The sequence below is a fragment of the Heteronotia binoei genome, chromosome 12, assembly GCF_032191835.1.
Source record: "Heteronotia binoei isolate CCM8104 ecotype False Entrance Well chromosome 12, APGP_CSIRO_Hbin_v1, whole genome shotgun sequence".
NCBI lineage: Eukaryota > Metazoa > Chordata > Lepidosauria > Squamata > Gekkonidae > Heteronotia > Heteronotia binoei.
The window spans coordinates 2,246,989-2,264,260 of record NC_083234.1 but is presented as its reverse complement, the minus strand read 5'-3'; the positions used below and the strand labels follow the sequence as shown (position 1 = coordinate 2,264,260).

Genomic DNA, 17,272 nt, shown 5'->3' with positions numbered 1-17,272 from the left:
GGAGTTCTTCCTTCCTCTCCTCGGGGGAGCTGGGGAGGGGCTTGGGTGCGAGTCCTGCTCGGGGATCCTGAGGGGGGGGGGGCGGGGGGCACCCACCGCTCCGGGGCGGGCATGGGCGGCGCGGGGCTCCGGCGGCGGCGGCGGCAGGAAGGGGCGGCGGCGGAAGGGGCGGGGCTGGGGCCTGCGTGGCGCGTCACATCCGGCGGCCCCGAGCCCGCCCGGCCCACCAGCGGAGGAGGAGGAGCCCCGCGGCCCAGGTGAGGGGGGGGGGAGGGGAGGGGAGGGGAGGGCGCTCTGCACATGCTCCCGGGCGGGGGAGGGGGGGGGGCCTGCCCTCCGGGGAAGGGGCTGCCGGGGGTCCCTCTCCCCCCCGGGTCTTCTGACCTTCGGCCCCGTTGCTTGCAGGGACCAGCGAGGATGGCGACCCAGGAGGAGGGCGGCACCAGCCTCTCGGCCGCCCCGCCCGACTCACACCCGGCCACAGGGACGCCCGCCTTGCCTGGCAGGTAGGCACACCTTGCTCCGCGAAGTGCTCCCGGCACAGGGCGGGGGGGGAGGGGAGGGGGAGGCCTGCAGGAGCCCGCGACCCCCCCCCGCCCGGCCACAGAAGCTGCTGCTGCTGCCCCCTCTTCCGCAGCCAGGGGCGTGGGTGGGCAGCCGCTGTGGCGAAGACGATTCCCCGGGGTCCTCAGCGCTGAGCCGGCTGGTGTTCCTGGGGATTTGGGGCAGGGCTGCTGGCTGAAAGCGAGATGGGCACTGCCTGGTGCCTTGATAGAGATGGAGCGGGCTTGCTGGGTGTCCCCAGACCTTGCCTCCTGTTACACTCAGTCACTTGGGCAGCCAGAAGGGGCTCAGCTTTGCCACTTAGTCTGCCCACTCCTTCCCTTCCCTTCCCCCAGTTCCGCAGGGCTGCAGCATCACTTAACTCTTCTTTGTCCATGTGGAAGGGGCCCTTTGAGAGCATTGCAGCCTGCTGGGTGGTCTGCCACTCTGAATTATTTGGCATCTTCTACAGACTTCCTGCCATAACACCTCTTGTGCACCGGTCCTAATGCAGATCTTCGCAGGACCCAACAGCATCCTCCCTCCCATCCATCTGGGAAACTGTCCATTTGCTCCTGTCCTCTGATTCTTGCTCTTCAGCCAGCTGTTAATGCACAAGAAGAGCTCTCATTTCCTGGCCCCCTAGTTCACTCAGGAGCCTTTGGTGGAGGACTTTGTCAGAAAGTTGCCAGATATTCAACAGAGAGAATTTGGTTGCCTCTGCCCACCTGTGAGTTGATCCTCTCGGTGAACTCCTCACAGTTGGTGAGGCTGCCTGCCCTTTGGAGCTGAGGAGCCAGGAAGAAAAGGGATGTTTTTGTGGGTTTGATGCAGCCTTTTGTTTTTTGAGTGAGTGTGCACAGGTGGCAAATCCCCAGCTGGACTCCCTCCTCCACCATGATTTGGCTTTATGCACCTCAGCCCCTGTCATAGCTTCAACTACCCTTCTCCCCGCTCCCTCCCCAGGTTGGCCCGTTGATGCAGTGCTATGTAAGCCCACACATAATAAAGCAAAAGAGGGCTGTATTGAAGAAATGCAGGGGACAGTATACCAAAGCATACAGTTCAGTGGCAGCACAATGCACCAGCTGCCCTTTACTGGGGTCCTAACATCGTACAGTTGGCCCCCAAAGCAAAAGTCCTGAAGCATAATACATGTATCTTCCTGGTAGCTAAGGGGAGGGGGAAGGAAAGGATAACACTTCTTCTCGCTAACCATATTGATGGAATACTGCAGGCCATAACTTCCTGACCTCAGCCAATCACTGTGCAGTATCCGTGGAACTTTCCAGGCTGAAAATGAGCTCCCTCCCCCATACCAGATCCACAGCCAAAGTATGAGAGCCTGGATGGAGGACTTTGAGGAATATCTGCTGATGTGTGCCGTACCTGGCAACATCTGCAGTAAATCCTAACATAAATACAACATATAGAGTATTTTGCCAGCAAAAGAGTTTTGCATCTGGTTAGAGAAGAGGTTCAGAACTGGCTTGCTCCTAAAATAAATATAAAATCGTTCACTTCCATTCAGCTTTGTGTTGTATCTTGTTATAATTATCATGGTTTATTCCAAAGTGATAAAGAGGTTGCAGAGAGTATTTTGCCAGCCAAATTCAGAAGGTGTTTGCATCTGTTTAGAGACGTGGTTAAGGCTGGCTCCCAATAGCAACACTGAATTGTAACAAGAGGCTGATAACTTTGAAGGAAATAGGAAAACTTTCTTGAGGAAGACTTTTGACAAAATGTGCCTATATCTGAGTGCTCCTTGGATGGAGTTTTCTTTGTAACATTATAGAATTGTACTTTTTTATAATGTGTACAATAGATCTGAAGATTCTTGATGAAAGTTTCACCAAATGTGTTAGTATATCGCAGTGCTTGTTTGCTTGCATTTCATACAGATGCCGAGAGGCAGTCGTGGTTTTGTCCTCTGTGTACAGGTGGAGCTTGCACTGAAGCTTCATTGGTCTCTTTCTTTTCCTCCCTTTTAGCACAAGTGACCTTTCCAATCCCCATGACAATTGCCTGCTGCTGGCTGCTGTCTACCCCCATCCTGCAGTCTGTGAGACCTGGGAAGAGGATCACTTGGAGACAGTCCAAAGGGATTCCGGGTTGCCAGAGAGTGATTCCAGCCTGCCAGCTCCCCAGGCACAAGAGACCCCTGAAGAACCTTTGTCTGCTCCTGTGGAGGAGCTCCCCCCGCCTGGGGCCTGTCCCTTAAGTGAGGAGTTCTCTTTGCCCGACTTGGACCATGCGGTGGGAGAGAGCAGGCTCCAGATGACCCCACTGCACCCACAAGTGGACCAGTCCCCGGACCAGGCCAGCGCCGTCCTCGTTTGCTGTGAGGCTGAGCTGGGATCTTTGATCTTGCAGCACGACAGGCGGCAGAACGGGTGCCTGGATGTGGAAGACGCTCCCTTGGCGGAAAGCCCTGATCAGGAAGGCTCGTCCCTGAAGTCCTTGCAAAATATCGCAGTCCAGGTCTGGGGCGTGCTTGGGAGGAGGGCAGAAGTTGTGGTGGTGAAGCAGGGCTTGTGGAAGTGCTTACCTGCAGCTGCAGGGGTGGAGTCTTATTGGAGTGCCTCTTACTGGAATGCCTCAAGGATCTGCGCTGGGACCTGTTTAATATCTTTATAAATTATTTGGACGAAGGAATAGATGGAATGCCTATTAAATGGAATACCTATTAAATTTGCCTATTATACCTATTAAATAGATGGAATACCAATTAACTTTGCAGATGATACTAAATTGGAAGGGGTTGCATACAGTGCTCCCTCTAAGCTGTGGAGTCTTGTAAGCAAAAATTCTACTTTGTGAGCTACTGGCATTAAAATCGTGAGCTACTGCATAAATTAGTTTGCTCTGGGGCCATTTTTCCTGAGCTAAGATACAAATGGGTGAGCCAGAGGCTAAAAAACTGTGAGCTAGCTCACACTAACTCAGCTGAGAGGGAACACGTCACAAATACGGTAGAAGACAAGTCAGGAACCAGAATTATCTCGACAGGCTGGAAAACTGGGCTAAAAAATGAATTTTAATGGGGATCAGTGTAAAGTTTTACATTTAGATAGGGAAAATCCACTGCATAATTATAGGAGGGGGGGAGACTTGTCTTGGCAGTAGTATGTACAAGAAGGATCTAGGGGTCTTAGTGAACCATATGCTGAATATGAGACAGCAGTGTGATGCGGTAGCTAAAAAGGCAAATGCAGTTTTGGGCTGTATCAACAGAGGTATAGTATCCAGATCACGCAAAGTGATGGTATTGCTTTACTCTGCTCTGGTTAGAACCCACCTACAGCATAGTGTTCAGTTTTGGGATTTAGACAAGCTGGAACAAGCCCTCCAGAGGAGGACAGCAAAGATGGTGAGGGATCTGGAGACTGAGTCCTATGAGGAAAGGCTGAAGGAGCTGGGCATGTTTGGCCTGGAGAGGAGATGACTGAGAAGTGATATGATCACCATCTTCAAGTACTTGAAGGGCTGTCATCTAGAAGGTGGTGCAGAGTTGTTTTCTGCTGCCCCAGAAGGTCGGACCAGAACTAATGGGCTGAAATTAAATCAAAAGCGTTTTCAACTAAACGTTAGGAAGAGCTTCTTGACAGAACAGTTCCTCAATGGAACAGGCTTCCTCAGGAGGTTGTGGGTTCTCCTCCTTTGGAGATGGCCACCTGACAGCAAAGCTGAGTCTGTGAATTAGGCAGATCATGAGAGGGAGGGCAGGAAGGGTCGCATCAGTGCTGAGTTCTCATGGTGCTTCTTATACACCCATCACCACTTTGGGGTCAGACAACAGTTTTCTCCAGTCCAGTTTTGCTAGGGATCTTGGATATTTCTTTTTTTTTTTGCCACCTTCTGGGCATGGAGCCTGCATGGGGCACTGGGGGGGGCGGAATGTGGGGTGGGGAGGAGTTTGTGAGTTTCCTGCATTGTGCAGGGGGTCAAACTAGATGACCCTGGAGGTCCCTTCCAACTCTTTGAGTTTCTGATTCTATAATTCTATGATCCTGAGCAGGGATTTCTTTTGTCTTATTTTATTTAAAACATTTTTATCTTTTTGTTTCACCCAATCAAAGCTCCCAGAGGGTAAACATTTACAAATTGCAACATTTAAACTATTTAAAATACAAAAAATCAAATTAAAACCAGGAACAGTATTAGGAAGAGGACAGATAACTCTTATTGGGGTAGGCTAGATAAAGCAAGGAAGTCTCCACCTGCTAGTGCAAGACACCACTGTTGGGAGGCAGCCGTGTCCCCCTGAGAAAGGAGATCTGAAGTGCTGGGGCGCAATGGAGAAGCCACTCTTGGGCTGCCCCCATCTAGCTGCAGGAGCTTCATCTTGAGTCTTGGAGCCCTTCAAACCCTTGGCTGACCTGGCATTTCTGTTTGTGTTCGCTCTGGTAGCCGAGGGAGCTGGAAGGTGGGGGCTCTCCCAGACCCCTGGGCTGTCCTGACCGAAGCCTCCATGAAAGGAAAGCTGCCTCCATGTGAAGAATAGCGGCCAAGTCTCTTGATGTCTGTGACAGGCAGAATTCTCTTTTTCCTTTGCAGACTGACTTCAAGACAGCTGACCTGGAAGTGAACACAGACCAGGATATTGAGAAGGACCTGGTGAGTGAGCTCAGCTGTCTTCACTAGAGTCAACAGACATCTGTCAGTCACTGCAGGGCTGAGGGGGGGAAGGGGGGGCTGATGGAAGCAGGGTATCCTTGTGGCCCCTCTCTTGAATCAACACTTAAGTCATTAAAATCAATAAAAGCAATATATTAAAGCAGATTTTAAAACCCCTGGTGCAGAGCAGGAGACAGAAGGGTATCAGTTTAGGACAGTTTCCAGCTGGCCAATAATTCATGATGTCGTATTTCCTGTTGAAGACAAGATGCTTCAGTTGTCTGAGGAGTGGACACCCACTTTCTAGAGTGATGTTGGGGAGCCCAAAGCATTGGAGAGGCAGAGGGGCAGGGGCATCTGTGCCCCATGGTGCAGGACTCACCCGTGCAGTGCAGCGGCTGTTGTGGGCTGTAGGGAGAGGCCCCCAGGACAAGAACTCCTCCCCCAAGTATATGTGCACAGAGCCCAGATGTGCCCTGCCCATTCCTGGTGGTTCCATGTCTGGGTGTGGTCCTCCTGGTGTCTGTCCTTGGGCCTCTGCCCATCTCAGAAAGAGCTTGATGGCTGTCAGGAAGGATGCAGGTCCAAGAGACCTGGGAGACCAGTGACTGGCTTTCTCCATGTCTGAGTTTGGAGGCGATGTGAGTTCTTGTGGCTTGGACCACTTGCCCCGGCAACACTAGAGAAGGAGTCCTGCTGGTCCGAGTGTTCCCTCCCCTCCCACCTTCATTATCTGACTCTTAGCATCATTGGGGGCTGACCTCACCTCTTTTGGGGATCTGGCAGGATAAGATGATGTCCGAGAGGGCTTCGCTGAAGGAGCGCTACCAGGAGGTGCTGGACAAGCAGAGGCAGGTGGAGAATCAGCTCCAGGTGCAGCTCAAGCATCTCCAGCAGCGCCGGGAGGAAGAGATGAAGAATCACCAGGTACCGCAGGCAGCACTTCCTTCCCGCTGCTCAGCCAAGGGACTGCGGGGCTTTCTCAGGGGTCAGGAGGGAAACTTTGGCACAAGGGGACGGAAGGACTTGCTCCGCTCCACAGGCTCTTGGAGGAACTGAAAGACAGCCTTGTTGCCCCTTGGCTGAGTTCTGGAATCTTGCATTTCCATATTAATATTTGGCTCAGAGAGACACGTTTAAAAGAAGTATTATTTGGCAAGACAAGAGACACTGAGAGGCGGTTGGCCATTGCCTGCCTCTGCGCAGCAACCCTGGGCTTCCTCGGAGGTCTCCCATCCAAGGACTAACGGGCTGACCCTGCTGAGCTTCTGAAATCTGATGAGACCAGGCTAGCCTGGGCCATTGATGCTCCTTTCTCCACGGTCGGGGTCAAAGGGTGGTCCAGGGTGAGGAGATGTCCACTAGGCACCTCCTTGTATGTGGGGTTGAAACGCTTGGGGCTCTTTAGCTTGGAGAAACATCGACTTCGGTGTGACATGATAGAGGTTTACAAGATAATGCATGGGATGGAGAAAGTAGAGAAAGAGGTACTTTTCTCCCTTTCTCACAATACGAGAACACGTGGGCATTCAATGTAATTGCTGAGCAGTCAGGTAGAATGGATAAAAGGAAGTACTTCTTCACCCAAAGGGTGATTAACATGTGGAATTCACTGCCACAGGAGGTGGTGGCGGCCACAAGCATAGCCAGCTTCAAGAGGGGGTTAGATAAAAATATGGAGCAGAGGTCTATCAGTGGCTATTAGCCACAGTGTGTATATGTGTATATATATAATTTTTTTTGGCCACTGTGTGACACAGAGTGTTGGACTGGATGGGCCATTGGCCTGATCCAACATGGCTTCTCTTATGTTCTTAAGTGACACAGAGTGTTGGACTGGATGGGCCATTGGCCTGATCCAACGTGGCTTCTCTTATGTGACACAGAGTGTTGGACTGGATGGGCCATTGGCCTGATCTAACATGGCTTCTCTTATGTTCTTATGGGGTTCTTCAAGGGGCACTCCTCTCCCCGATGCTGTTTAACATCTACATGCGCCCCCTTGCCCAGCTGGCATGAAATGTCGGCCTTGGGTGGCATCAATATGCGGATGACGCCCAGCTATATCTGTTTTCGGATGACCAACTGGGCAGCATCCTGCAAGATCTGGCCAAGGGCTTTCAGGGCGTGGTGGGCTGGCGAAGAAAGAGCAGGCTGAAGCTGAACCCATGAAAGACGGAGGTCCTGTGGCTGGGAAGAACGGGGCTGGAGCACAGACTACCGGCCCTTGATGGGGCACCTTTAGCACCAGCGGCATCTGTCAAGAGCTTGGGCGTGACATTGGATGCCTCCCTTCCTGTTCATCTTCGTCAAGCTCGGCAATTGGCTCCCCTCCTGTCCCATGTGGACCGAGCCACAGTGACCCATGTGACAGTCACCTCCAGACTAGATTGCTGTACCTCACTGTATGCTGGCCTACCCCGAGACTGACCTGGAAACTCCCAACGGGTCCCGAATGGTGGCACAGGTCCGAGTGGGAATTCCACGGATGGCACATATACAACCAGCGCTGCACCAGCTGCACTGGCTTCCGGTTGAGGTCCGAGTCAGATCCAAGGTTCTGGTTTTGACCTTCAAGGCCTTGACCAACGTATCTGTGGGACCGTCTCCTCTGCTATGTCCCTGGTAGAGCATTACGCTCTGCTGGCAGCAACCTGCTGGTGGTCCCTGGCCCCAAAGAGGTCCGTCTGTCCTCCTCAAGGGCCAGAGCTTTCTCAGCTCTGGCTCTGACCTGGTGGGGCTCTCTGCCTGACGACATCTGGGCCCTGTGAGATCTCATGCAACTCTGCGCAGCCTGTAAGGCAGAGATGTCCCGCCAGGCTTTTAACTGAGGACCGTGATGGCGGCACCTTCCTTTCCTGTCGCCCTGAAGCTTTTTCCTCCCTCCCCCTCCGGGATGCTCCAGTATTCTGGATGAAGAACAAAATTGCCCAGATGTCATCGGGGTTTTAGAAGTCTGTGTTTTATAATTGCACTGTGTCCATCTATATGCTGTTTTTACTTGCTGTGCCTCGCCCAGAGCCCGGCTTAGGCCAGGATGGGGGTGATTCAGTCAATTGAAACAACAACAAGTTCTTAAAGACAGACTTTTCTCGACAGAAGATCCGCCTGTTATGGAGAAAGCAAAGAGTCCTCCTTTTTCTCATGGAAAAAGGGAAGACTCGGATCTTATGGTCTAACCCTTTTCGTCCCTGGAATAAAAGGCAGTCATTCCTGGGCTAAATTTGGGGCTGTGATTGTTTCCCATCTTTTGGGGGAGTGGAGCCTATTGGAGGCTCCAGGGGGCGGGGTCATTTTGTCTGCAGCACTCTTCTTGGTCTAATGTAGTGGCTAAGAAAACAGTCCCAGGCGTCTCACCAGTTCAAGTGTCGTCTCTGCACCAAATTGCTTAGGCATGTACAGGCGAACCATTCTTTCCTCTTTGGTACCTCACCTGCCCCACCTAAGCATGGGACAGTAACCCAGGTCTACCTCACAGGGCTGTTGGAAAGCTGCTTACAAAAACGGAATTAAGCACGTCTCCCTGCTCCTCTAGGAGATCCTGAAGGCCATTCAGGATGTGACTGTGAAACGGGAAGAGACCAAGAAGAAGATGGAAAAGGAGAAAAAGGAGTTTTTGCAGAAGGAACAGGACCTGAAGGCTGAAATCGAGAAGCTCTGTGAGAAAGGCAGGAGGTACGTCCATGAACTGGCTGCCAAACCCCAACAAAGGCTGGGGCCGTGGGGCAGGGGGCGGGGGACAGACCTGCTTTTGCTGAGCAGCTTCCTTTGGCCTCCGAGGCCCTCCGAGGCCTGACTTCAATACCGGGAAAGTTGGTAGAAACCATTATCAAGGACAGAATGAGTAGGCACATTGATGAACACGGGTTATTGAGGAAGACTCAGCATGGGTTCTGCAAGGGAAGATCTTGCCTCACTAACCTGTTACATTCTTTGAGGGGGTGAACAAACATGTGGACAAAGGAGACCCGATAGATGTTGTTTACCTTGACTTCCAGAAAGCTTTTGATAAAGTTCCTCATCAAAGGCTCCTTAGAAAACTTGAGAGTCATGGAGTAAAAGGACAGGTCCTCTTGTGGATCAAAAACTGGCTTAGTAATAGGAAGCAGAGAGTCAGTATAAATGGGCAGTCTTCGCAGTGGAGGACGGTAAGCAGTGGGGTGCCGCAGGGCTCGGTACTGGGTCCCATGTTCTTTAACTTGTTCATAAATGATTTAGAGTTGGGAGTGAGCAGTGAAGTGGCCAAGTTTGCGGATGACACTAAATTGTTCAGGGTGGTGAGAACCAGAGAGGATTGTGAGGAACTCCAAAGGGATCTGTTGAGGCTGGGTGAGTGGGCGTCAACGTGGCAGATGCGGTTCAATGTGGCCAAGTGCAAAGTAATGCACATTGGGCCAAGAATCCCAGCTACAAATACAAGTTGATGGGGTGTGAACTAGCAGAGACTGACCAAGAGAGAGATCTTGGGGTCGTGGTAGATAACTCACTGAAAATGTCAAGACAGTGTGCATCTGCAATAAAAAAGGCCAACGCCATGCTGGGAATTATTAGGAAGGGGATTGAAAACAAATCAGCCAGTATCATAATGCCCCTGTATAAATCGATGGTGCGGTCTCATTTGGAGTACTGTGTGCAGTTCTGGTCGCCGCACCTCAAAAAGGATATTATAGCATTGGAGAAAGTCCAGAGAAGGGCAACTAGAATGATTAAAGGGCTGGAGCACTTTCCCTATGAAGAAAGGTTGAAACGCTTGGGACTCTTTAGCTTGGAGAAACGTCGACTGTGAGGTGACATGATAGAGGTTTACAAGATAATGCATGGGATGGAGAAAGTAGAGAAGTACTTTTCTCCCTTTCTCACAATACAAGAACTCGTGGGCATTCGATGAAATTGCTGAGCAGAAAGGTTAAAACGGATAAAAGGAAGTACTTCTTCACCCAAAGGGTGATTAACATGTGGAATTCACTGCCACAGGAGGTGGCGGCGGCCACAAGTATAGCCACCTTCAAGAGGGGTTTAGATAAAAATATGGAGCACAGGTCCATCAGTGGCTATTAGCCACAGTGTATGTGTGTATATAAAATTTTTTGCCACTGTGTGACACAGAGTGTTGGACTTGATGGGCCGTTGGCCTGATCCAACATGGCTTCTCTTATGTTCTTATAAGGCGACTGCTGCTCTTGGCACTTGTTGCACAGGAAGTCTTGCAGGACTGAACATCCTGCCCCTGGACACCATATAGAGCACCATGTAGAGTCCTGGTGGTCACCACCAAATTTTCAGAACCGCCTATATTGTATTAATACAGCACCATGAAATGGTTTTAAATAATTTAATATGCAATTACGTTTTATATGTTTTATTGGTTTTAATGGTAGTAATGTAATGTTGTGAGCCGCCCTGAGTCCGCTTGCGGAGAGGGCGGGATATAAGCTTAATGTAATAATAATAATTCGCTATGCCAAGCAGCCATGTTGTGTCCATGCAGGGGGTGGGGGGTGCTGAAGTTTCTGGTCCATGGCGTTCTTGACCTCCCCTCCCCAGCCTGAGGAGCAGCAGCCTTGGCTGTGTGGGCAGCAGGGACTGGAAAGTGGCCTCAGGGCCTTGTCTGGGCAGTGATGGTTGGAAGTTGTTAACTTGGCCTCTCTTCCCCCCTCCCCCTCCCCGGCTGGCCGGTGTGCAGGTTGCTGAAGGAGCAAGAGGAGAAGGAGAACAAGATCGTTTCGCTCATTGCTGAGCAGTCCGAGGAGAAGTAAGGCTGCCAGTGCAGGGAGGTGTCCCATCGGGCTCCTGCTCCTCCGTCCCCCTCCCTGTTGGGTGTGGGGGGGTGTTTCTCCCCCTGGTGGCAGCGTAGACCACCTAAGCAAGGTCACGCTGCTGTACACAACACCAAGACCTCCCGTGCTTCAGACTGGCAGCCTCCATCGCAGAGTGCGTTCTCGGCACGGGCTGCCCTCACATGGTGGTTGTGACGCCATCGTCAGCTTCTGCTTGTTCTGTCAGAGTTGGGGACACTTGCGAGAACCACCTCCCCCCCCCCCCCCGCAAAGGGTGTCCAAAGAGGGGAGCTCCTGCCATGTGCTCTGAGGAGGGGGACGGGGCTGCTTGCATCATTCAGCAAACCTTTGTCTCTCCCCTGCCCCCTTTTCTGGACGGTGCAGAATGTCTCCCGTCTGGCAGTGCTGCCTTCGCCCTCCTAAAGCAGAGCTGCTTGTTTGCTTCTTAGGGAGGTCTGGGAGATGGAACTGGACAAGCTGAAGAGCCAGCACAGCGAAATCAACCAGTCCATCCTGGAGGAGACGGAGCGGGCTTGGAAAGCAGAGGTAGGCCTGTGCCTGCTGGCTGGGCGAGGGAAGGAGGGGCCGCAGGGGGTGGAGCCTGAGTGGCAACCCCAGGCGACTTCTCTGTGCTGAGCAGCCCAGCTCTCTTCCGGCCAGATCCTGTCCCTGGAGAGCCGCAAGGAGCTGCTGGTGCTGAAGCTGGAAGAGGCCGAGAAAGAAGCTGAGCTGCACCTCACCTACCTCAAGTGAGTGGTGTCTGCAGGGGGTTCTGCCACTCGCACCTTTCACCCTGCTGTTGGGCCGCCGAGCTGCCTCTCTCCTCTGCTCATGCCCGTGTGCAGAATGCCCAGTCCCCGGAGGGGAGGGGGCCTCTCTCATGGCCAGCCTGTCCCCAGGCTAGCTCCTCTTCAGGGTCCTTGGCGTCGGCTGCGGGGCTGGCCCAGCAGGGGGAGTCTTCCTCTGATCAGGGGCCAAGCCGTGCCTTGCCTCTATCCCTGGGCTGGATGCCCTGCCTCCCCCAGAGCCTGGAGGGCACGTGCCACCCCCCTGGGCTTAGCAGCTCCCCAAAGTGACTCTGTTGCCCGAGCAGATCGGCCCCCACCACCCGGGAGAGCCTCCAGGCCAAGCAGGAGTGGGAGAAGAGGCTGAAGACCATACGGGTGACCAAGGAGAGCGTGCGGGTGAGTGGTGGGAGCGAGGAGGGGGTGGGGGGGCACTGTGGCTTGGGCGGGAGCAGCACAGGAAGAGGCCTCCTTGCCCACCGAAGGGGACCTTTCCTTTTGACTCCTCTCTTCCAGGACCGGTTCAATGAGCACATCCAGCTGGTGCGGAATGGAGCCAAGCTGAGCAGCCTCCCCCAGATCCCCACGCCCCCCCTGCCGCCACCCCCGCTGGAGGTGATTCCCCCCCTTCCCCGCCAGGAGCACTGCGTGGAGCCTCTTCTGAGCGGCTGCCCTCGGGCCATGCCTGGGGCCTCCCTGCGGGGACAGCCAGATAACAGCCTTTCCTCTTCTTTCTCCCAGACAGACTTCTTGCTGCCGGCCTTCCTGCCCAGCTCCTCCTCCTCGCTGGCCCCCCGACTGCCCTTCCCCCTGGGGCCAGTCCCCCTGCCCATGGTCATGCCCAGCGCAGACCCCCGCGTGCTCTCCTTCCCTCTGCTGCCCAGCCAGCCCTCCCCTCCCCTGCCCGCCTCTCAGGGCCGCAGCAGCCCCGCCCTCTCCGCTCTGGGCAGCCCCCGCCCGGCCCCTCCCCCAGGCCTGGGCGGGGTCAAAGCAGCCGTGGAATTCCACAGGCCCCCCCCAGTGGACAAGCTGGACAAGATCCTGGAGAAGCTCCTGACCCGCTTCCCCCAGTGTAACAAGTGAGTGCTCCCTCCGCTGTAGCCCAGGGCCTCTTTGCCATGGGGGGGGGCATCTCCCCCCCCCCTTCTCAAGTGCTGGAGTGTGTGGGGGCGGGGTACGGAGTTTGCCCCTGAAGGCCGGCTGCTGTTCCTTGAGGGAAGACCTCCACGGCCAGCCCGGCAGCAGGCTTCCTGTGGGGCTCACACTGTGCTGTGGTTCTTAAGAGTGTTGGGCTTGGCTCTCTGAGACCCAGGTTCAAATCCCCACTTGTGCTGTGGAAGATTGTTGGGTGCCCTTGAGCCCCCCCCCCCCCCCCGCCTCTCCCATAGAATTGTTCTGGGGATAAAATGGAGGGGAGAGAAATGATGCCAGCCCCTTTGGGGGTGCATAAATATATGAAGCCAATAAAACCAGAGGCCCTGAACTGGCAGTGGAGCTCTTTGCAGGAACGCAGAGCCTGCAGCACTGGTAGGGTTGGTTGTTTTGTGTGGGGGGTGGGCTTTAGTTTGGCTGCTGTCCTTGCCAGAAGGGCCGTTGGGGCAACTGGGCCCTGCTCTTGAATGCCTGCCCCCCAGGCCTCCTCCCCAGGGAAGTCCCTCCTCCAGCTCTGGAGGGGCTTCAGCTGCTTCTCTCCTCAGGGCCCAGCTGACGGCCACCCTGCAGCAGATCAAAGCAGCTCGGCGTACCCTGGCAGGGCTCACCATGGAAGAGCTGAACCAGCTGGTGGCAGCCAGGCTGGCCGAACAGCAGGACAGGGTGGCCACTGTGGCAGCCGTTGGCGCGCAGGTAGGCTGGCACGGGGCAGGAGGGGAGGGGGGCAGTTGAGACCAGTGTTCCCTCTGAGCTGAGTGTGAGCCGGCTCATAGATTTTTAGCCTCCAGCTCACACGTTTTTGTCTTAGTTCAGAAGAGATGACCCCAGAGCACAATAATTTATGCAGGAGCTCACAACTTTTATACCAAAAGCTCACAAAGTGGAGTTTTTGCTCACAAGACCCTGCAGCTTAGAGGGAACACTGGCTGAGACTGTGCCAGCCCCATGAGGTGGCTGGGGAGGGATGCTAACGCCACCCCCACCCATTTGTTCTTCTCTGCTGCAGCCTCCAGGTCGAATCCGCTCCTCCATGTTCCCCGGTCCTCTGCCTCAGATCAGCAGCCCGATGTTTCTGCCACCTGCACAGGTGCCCTATGCTGGGACACCCACCCAGGTGAGCAGAACTTGCCCTGCCCCTGGGAAGGCCGGCAGGCTGCACCTGAGTTTCTGGGCGCAAGCGGCTCCCTAGAGCTTCTCTGCTGTGCCCTTCTGACTGTTCTCTCCCTACCGCTCAGGCTCCCATGGCCTGCAAACTTTGTCTGATGTGCCAGAAGCTGGTTCAGCCCAGCGACCTTCACCCCATGGCCTGTTCCCATGTGCTGCACAAGGAGGTGAGAGCCAGTGGGAGGTGGCGGCTTCCTGTGGCAGCTGGGATCAGGGAGTCCCCTGTGCTGCTGGGGGTGGGGGGGGCCTGCCTTTGGGAGGGCTGGACTGGGCGAGGGTTCAAGGAATCCAGAACATGCCAGCGGGTCCAAAAGGCTCCAGCCAGGCAACTGGACAAATGGGTTGCATCTGTGGTCAAAACTATCTGCACTGACTGACCCTTTATTTCTGGGCACAGTTCTGATTCTTCCTTTTCAAAGGCCTAAATGGCGGGGGGCGGGGTCCTTGAAGGACTGTCTCCTCTCACACAATCCAGCCTGCCGATTAAGGACTGCCTCTCCAAACCGCAGGGAGGTGGGTGACAAGGGGAGAGGGCTTCTCACCTGCAGAATGTCTGCCTTTGTGAGACCTCCCTGGCATTAGGCCAACACGCTACTGCTTCAGCTGGGCTCCAGCATGGTCTGCTGTCTGTCTTGTGGGGCTTTTTATGCTCCTCTGACATTGCTGGCTTGTTCAGGGTGGTCTTTTTTGCTCGCCAGCCAACTCTAACAAGATTCTGGAGGCAACATGGCAATTTCTGAAATAAGTAGTCTGCACAAGAGAAATGGCAGCCGCCCCCCATCACCCTTTTGGGGAGGGGCAGTGAAAATGGTTTCAGCCTTTCTCCATGTCGGCTTCTGGGTTTTACAAAACGGTCTCCCTGAGGTTAGGAGGAAAGCCCCAGGAGCTTTTTCCCCAGTGGGGTTTCCTGAGAGGAGGTCAGTGGTGGGCGTTGGATTGCAGTTCTCTGGACTGAACTAAAACCAGTTTTATAAGCTGCTACAAGTTCCATTGACAAGGAGAAAAGCAGGACAGAAATGTATTTTAAAGAAACACTGTTCTTCTTTCAGTGCATTAAGTTCTGGGCCCAGACCAATGCGAACGCTGCCTGTCCTTTCTGCCCGACCCTGAAATGACCCCACGATGGAGACACGACGGTGGCGGGACTTGCTGCCGCGAGGGGCTCCCCGCATTTCTACAACTCTATATTTATACAGCCATGTATACACATGTACATTTTTATTCTATAGGGAATGTGTGTATAGGAGGTCCATATACAGACTAGTTCAGAATTAAAGTGTGTATATTATGCCGGAGTCTTGGATTTGTGCCTCTGGTTTCCTCCAGGGTGCTGCGCTGCTCCCCCTGTGCCCCCCCCCCCGAAATAAGGTAGCCAAGAGGCCTCTCTCTCTGAAGGCAACAATTTTTACTCCGTTGAAAGTTCACGACTCACACAGAGCAGACAGGAAGGGGAGAGAAGACCAGTTCCGAAGGGCTGGCCCTTGCCCTGGGTCACCCCTTTCAGCTCCCGTCCTGTCCCTCCCCCCACAAGCTGGGACACCCCCCTCGCCCCCTCCTTGGAGCAGCTGGCCAAAGCAGGGTCTGCTGGGGTGGGGGGGGCCTCTTTGCCGGCCTCAGTGGCTGGTGCTTGGGGCAGTTTGCTCACACCGTTCAGCTCTCTTTTTGGCCTCCTTCCTCCTAAAAGGGGGAGGGGTCTGCAACTTCATTACCTGCTTTGGGAGGTGCAGGCAGCCCAGTTTTTAAGCGCTCCTGGTTCAGCTTTCGGTAAAAGAGTCCCCAGGCAGCCTGGGATGTTGGGGTTGGCCAAAGACAGCCCTTCTCTGGACATATCAGGGCTGCTGTCATGGGTGGGTCTGCAGCCCTGCTGGTGCCCCTGCCATGGCAGCCACGATATCCAGAGGAGGGCAGCTGCCACCTCCACAGCGAGAAGGTGATGCCAGCTGCGTGGGCCCTGCTTGAGAAGTGCAAGACGGGATGGGGGTTGGTGGAAGAGAGCGGAAAGGGTAAATGCAGGTTTCTGAAAGGTGTGAGGTGGGCTCGAGAGAGCTGCAGTTCTTAAGCAGCAACCACCCCAGTCACCAGGAACAGGGTGGGAGAACCGCGTCCAGCACGCAGCCCCTAAGGTGCACCCCCTCCCACACCACATCACCCCTCCAGCCCCAACAATACCAAAAAGCAGCCAACCAGTTACTTCAGAAAAACAAAACTGAAAAGATTGTCTGGCTCCTCCTCCTTCACTTGAGACTGAGACCAACTGCGGCAGTTAAAGGCTAATATTACAACTATTTACAGTGTTATCATACAGAGGGCCTCCGGCACAAAGAGCACAGCTGCCTCCCTGCCCCCAGCAAGAGAGGAGTGACTCGAGGATCACCACAGGAGGGGGGGAGTAACTCTGGGGCTGGGCCTTTTGATTCCGTTCAGCCAGCCCCTCCACTGGGCTGCGGGAGAGACTTTCCCTGCCTGCTCCCCTCCACCCTGGGGGCTGGGCACCTCCCAGGAGCAGTGCTGAGGCCAAGGGGCAGCAGGGAAATGTGGGCCTGGGGCGGGGGGGGGCTCATTCCTAGACAGAAGATGGCATGCCTGGCTGCTCCTGCCCAAGAGCGTTGCCAGCTTCTGCTAGCCATGCAGGTGCCCACAACATGCCCTCCTCTTCCTCGGGCTCAGGAGTAGCCTGGCTCACACTGCTTGAGCTTGGGCCACTGGCAGTTACACAAAGGAGGGCAGAGGGTCTGCCAGGGCCAGCCTGCAGCCCCTGAGGGTCGGCTGTAGCAGTGGGGATGGGGGGAGGGCAGTGGCCCCGCAGGCTGAGGCTGGGCTGCAGCTTCCCTGCAGAGCACATTAAAACCCCTCCCCCCCCGCAAGGGTCGGTGGATGGTGAGCCCCAGCAGGTGTTCTTTTGGGCTAGAAACTCTTAAAAGTGGAGCAACCCTAGGCAGAGCTGTCTGGTCTGTGTTCTTCCTTCGAGCACAGTGGTGGCCGAGAGGTTAGAAACAGCTCTAATGTTCTGTCTGATGAAGAGTTCCACTAAGACCCAGAGGGAGAGCGGCTCAGAGTCCCGCAGGCGCTGGCCCCAGCCGGAGAAGGGGGAGGAGACGGCCAGCTTGGCTTGCAAAACTTGCCCCAGACTTGTCCGGCAGCCCAGAGTCCTGCTCCTGGAAGGGAACTTCCCAAAGTGCCAAGCCCTGCAGAGTCTGCAAGAGACGTCCTGCCCTGTGGGCCAGACACTGGGTG

The 17,272-nt window shown here is 54.7% G+C and overlaps 1 protein-coding gene across 1 annotated transcript; it reads left to right on the top strand.

Moving 5' to 3' along the window:
* Nucleotides 1-414: 414 nt before the first annotated feature.
* RNF214 (ring finger protein 214) lies at nucleotides 415-15,328 on the top strand. Its single transcript, XM_060251267.1, has 15 exons — nucleotides 415-506; nucleotides 2,535-3,024; nucleotides 5,101-5,160; nucleotides 5,947-6,087; nucleotides 8,696-8,835; nucleotides 10,844-10,912; nucleotides 11,387-11,483; nucleotides 11,598-11,686; nucleotides 12,031-12,121; nucleotides 12,239-12,337; nucleotides 12,464-12,801; nucleotides 13,420-13,567; nucleotides 13,881-13,988; nucleotides 14,110-14,205; nucleotides 15,088-15,328. The coding sequence occupies exons 1-15, from the start codon at nucleotides 418-420 to the stop codon at nucleotides 15,151-15,153; spliced, it is 2,121 nt and encodes a 706-aa protein (XP_060107250.1). The 5' UTR covers nucleotides 415-417; the 3' UTR covers nucleotides 15,154-15,328.
* Nucleotides 15,329-17,272: the final 1,944 nt, after the last annotated feature.

Bases quoted from the DNA above. Each gene is read 5' to 3' on its own strand.
- RNF214 (XM_060251267.1), top strand. From the start codon at position 418: ATGGCGACCCAGGAGGAGGGCGGCACCAGCCTCTCGGCCGCCCCGCCC. The intron at 11,687-12,030 runs GTGAGTGGTGTC...TTGCCCGAGCAG, and splicing joins CTGCACCTCACCTACCTCAA to ATCGGCCCCCACCACCCGGG. The intron at 14,206-15,087 runs GTGAGAGCCAGT...TTCTTCTTTCAG, and splicing joins CCCATGTGCTGCACAAGGAG to TGCATTAAGTTCTGGGCCCA.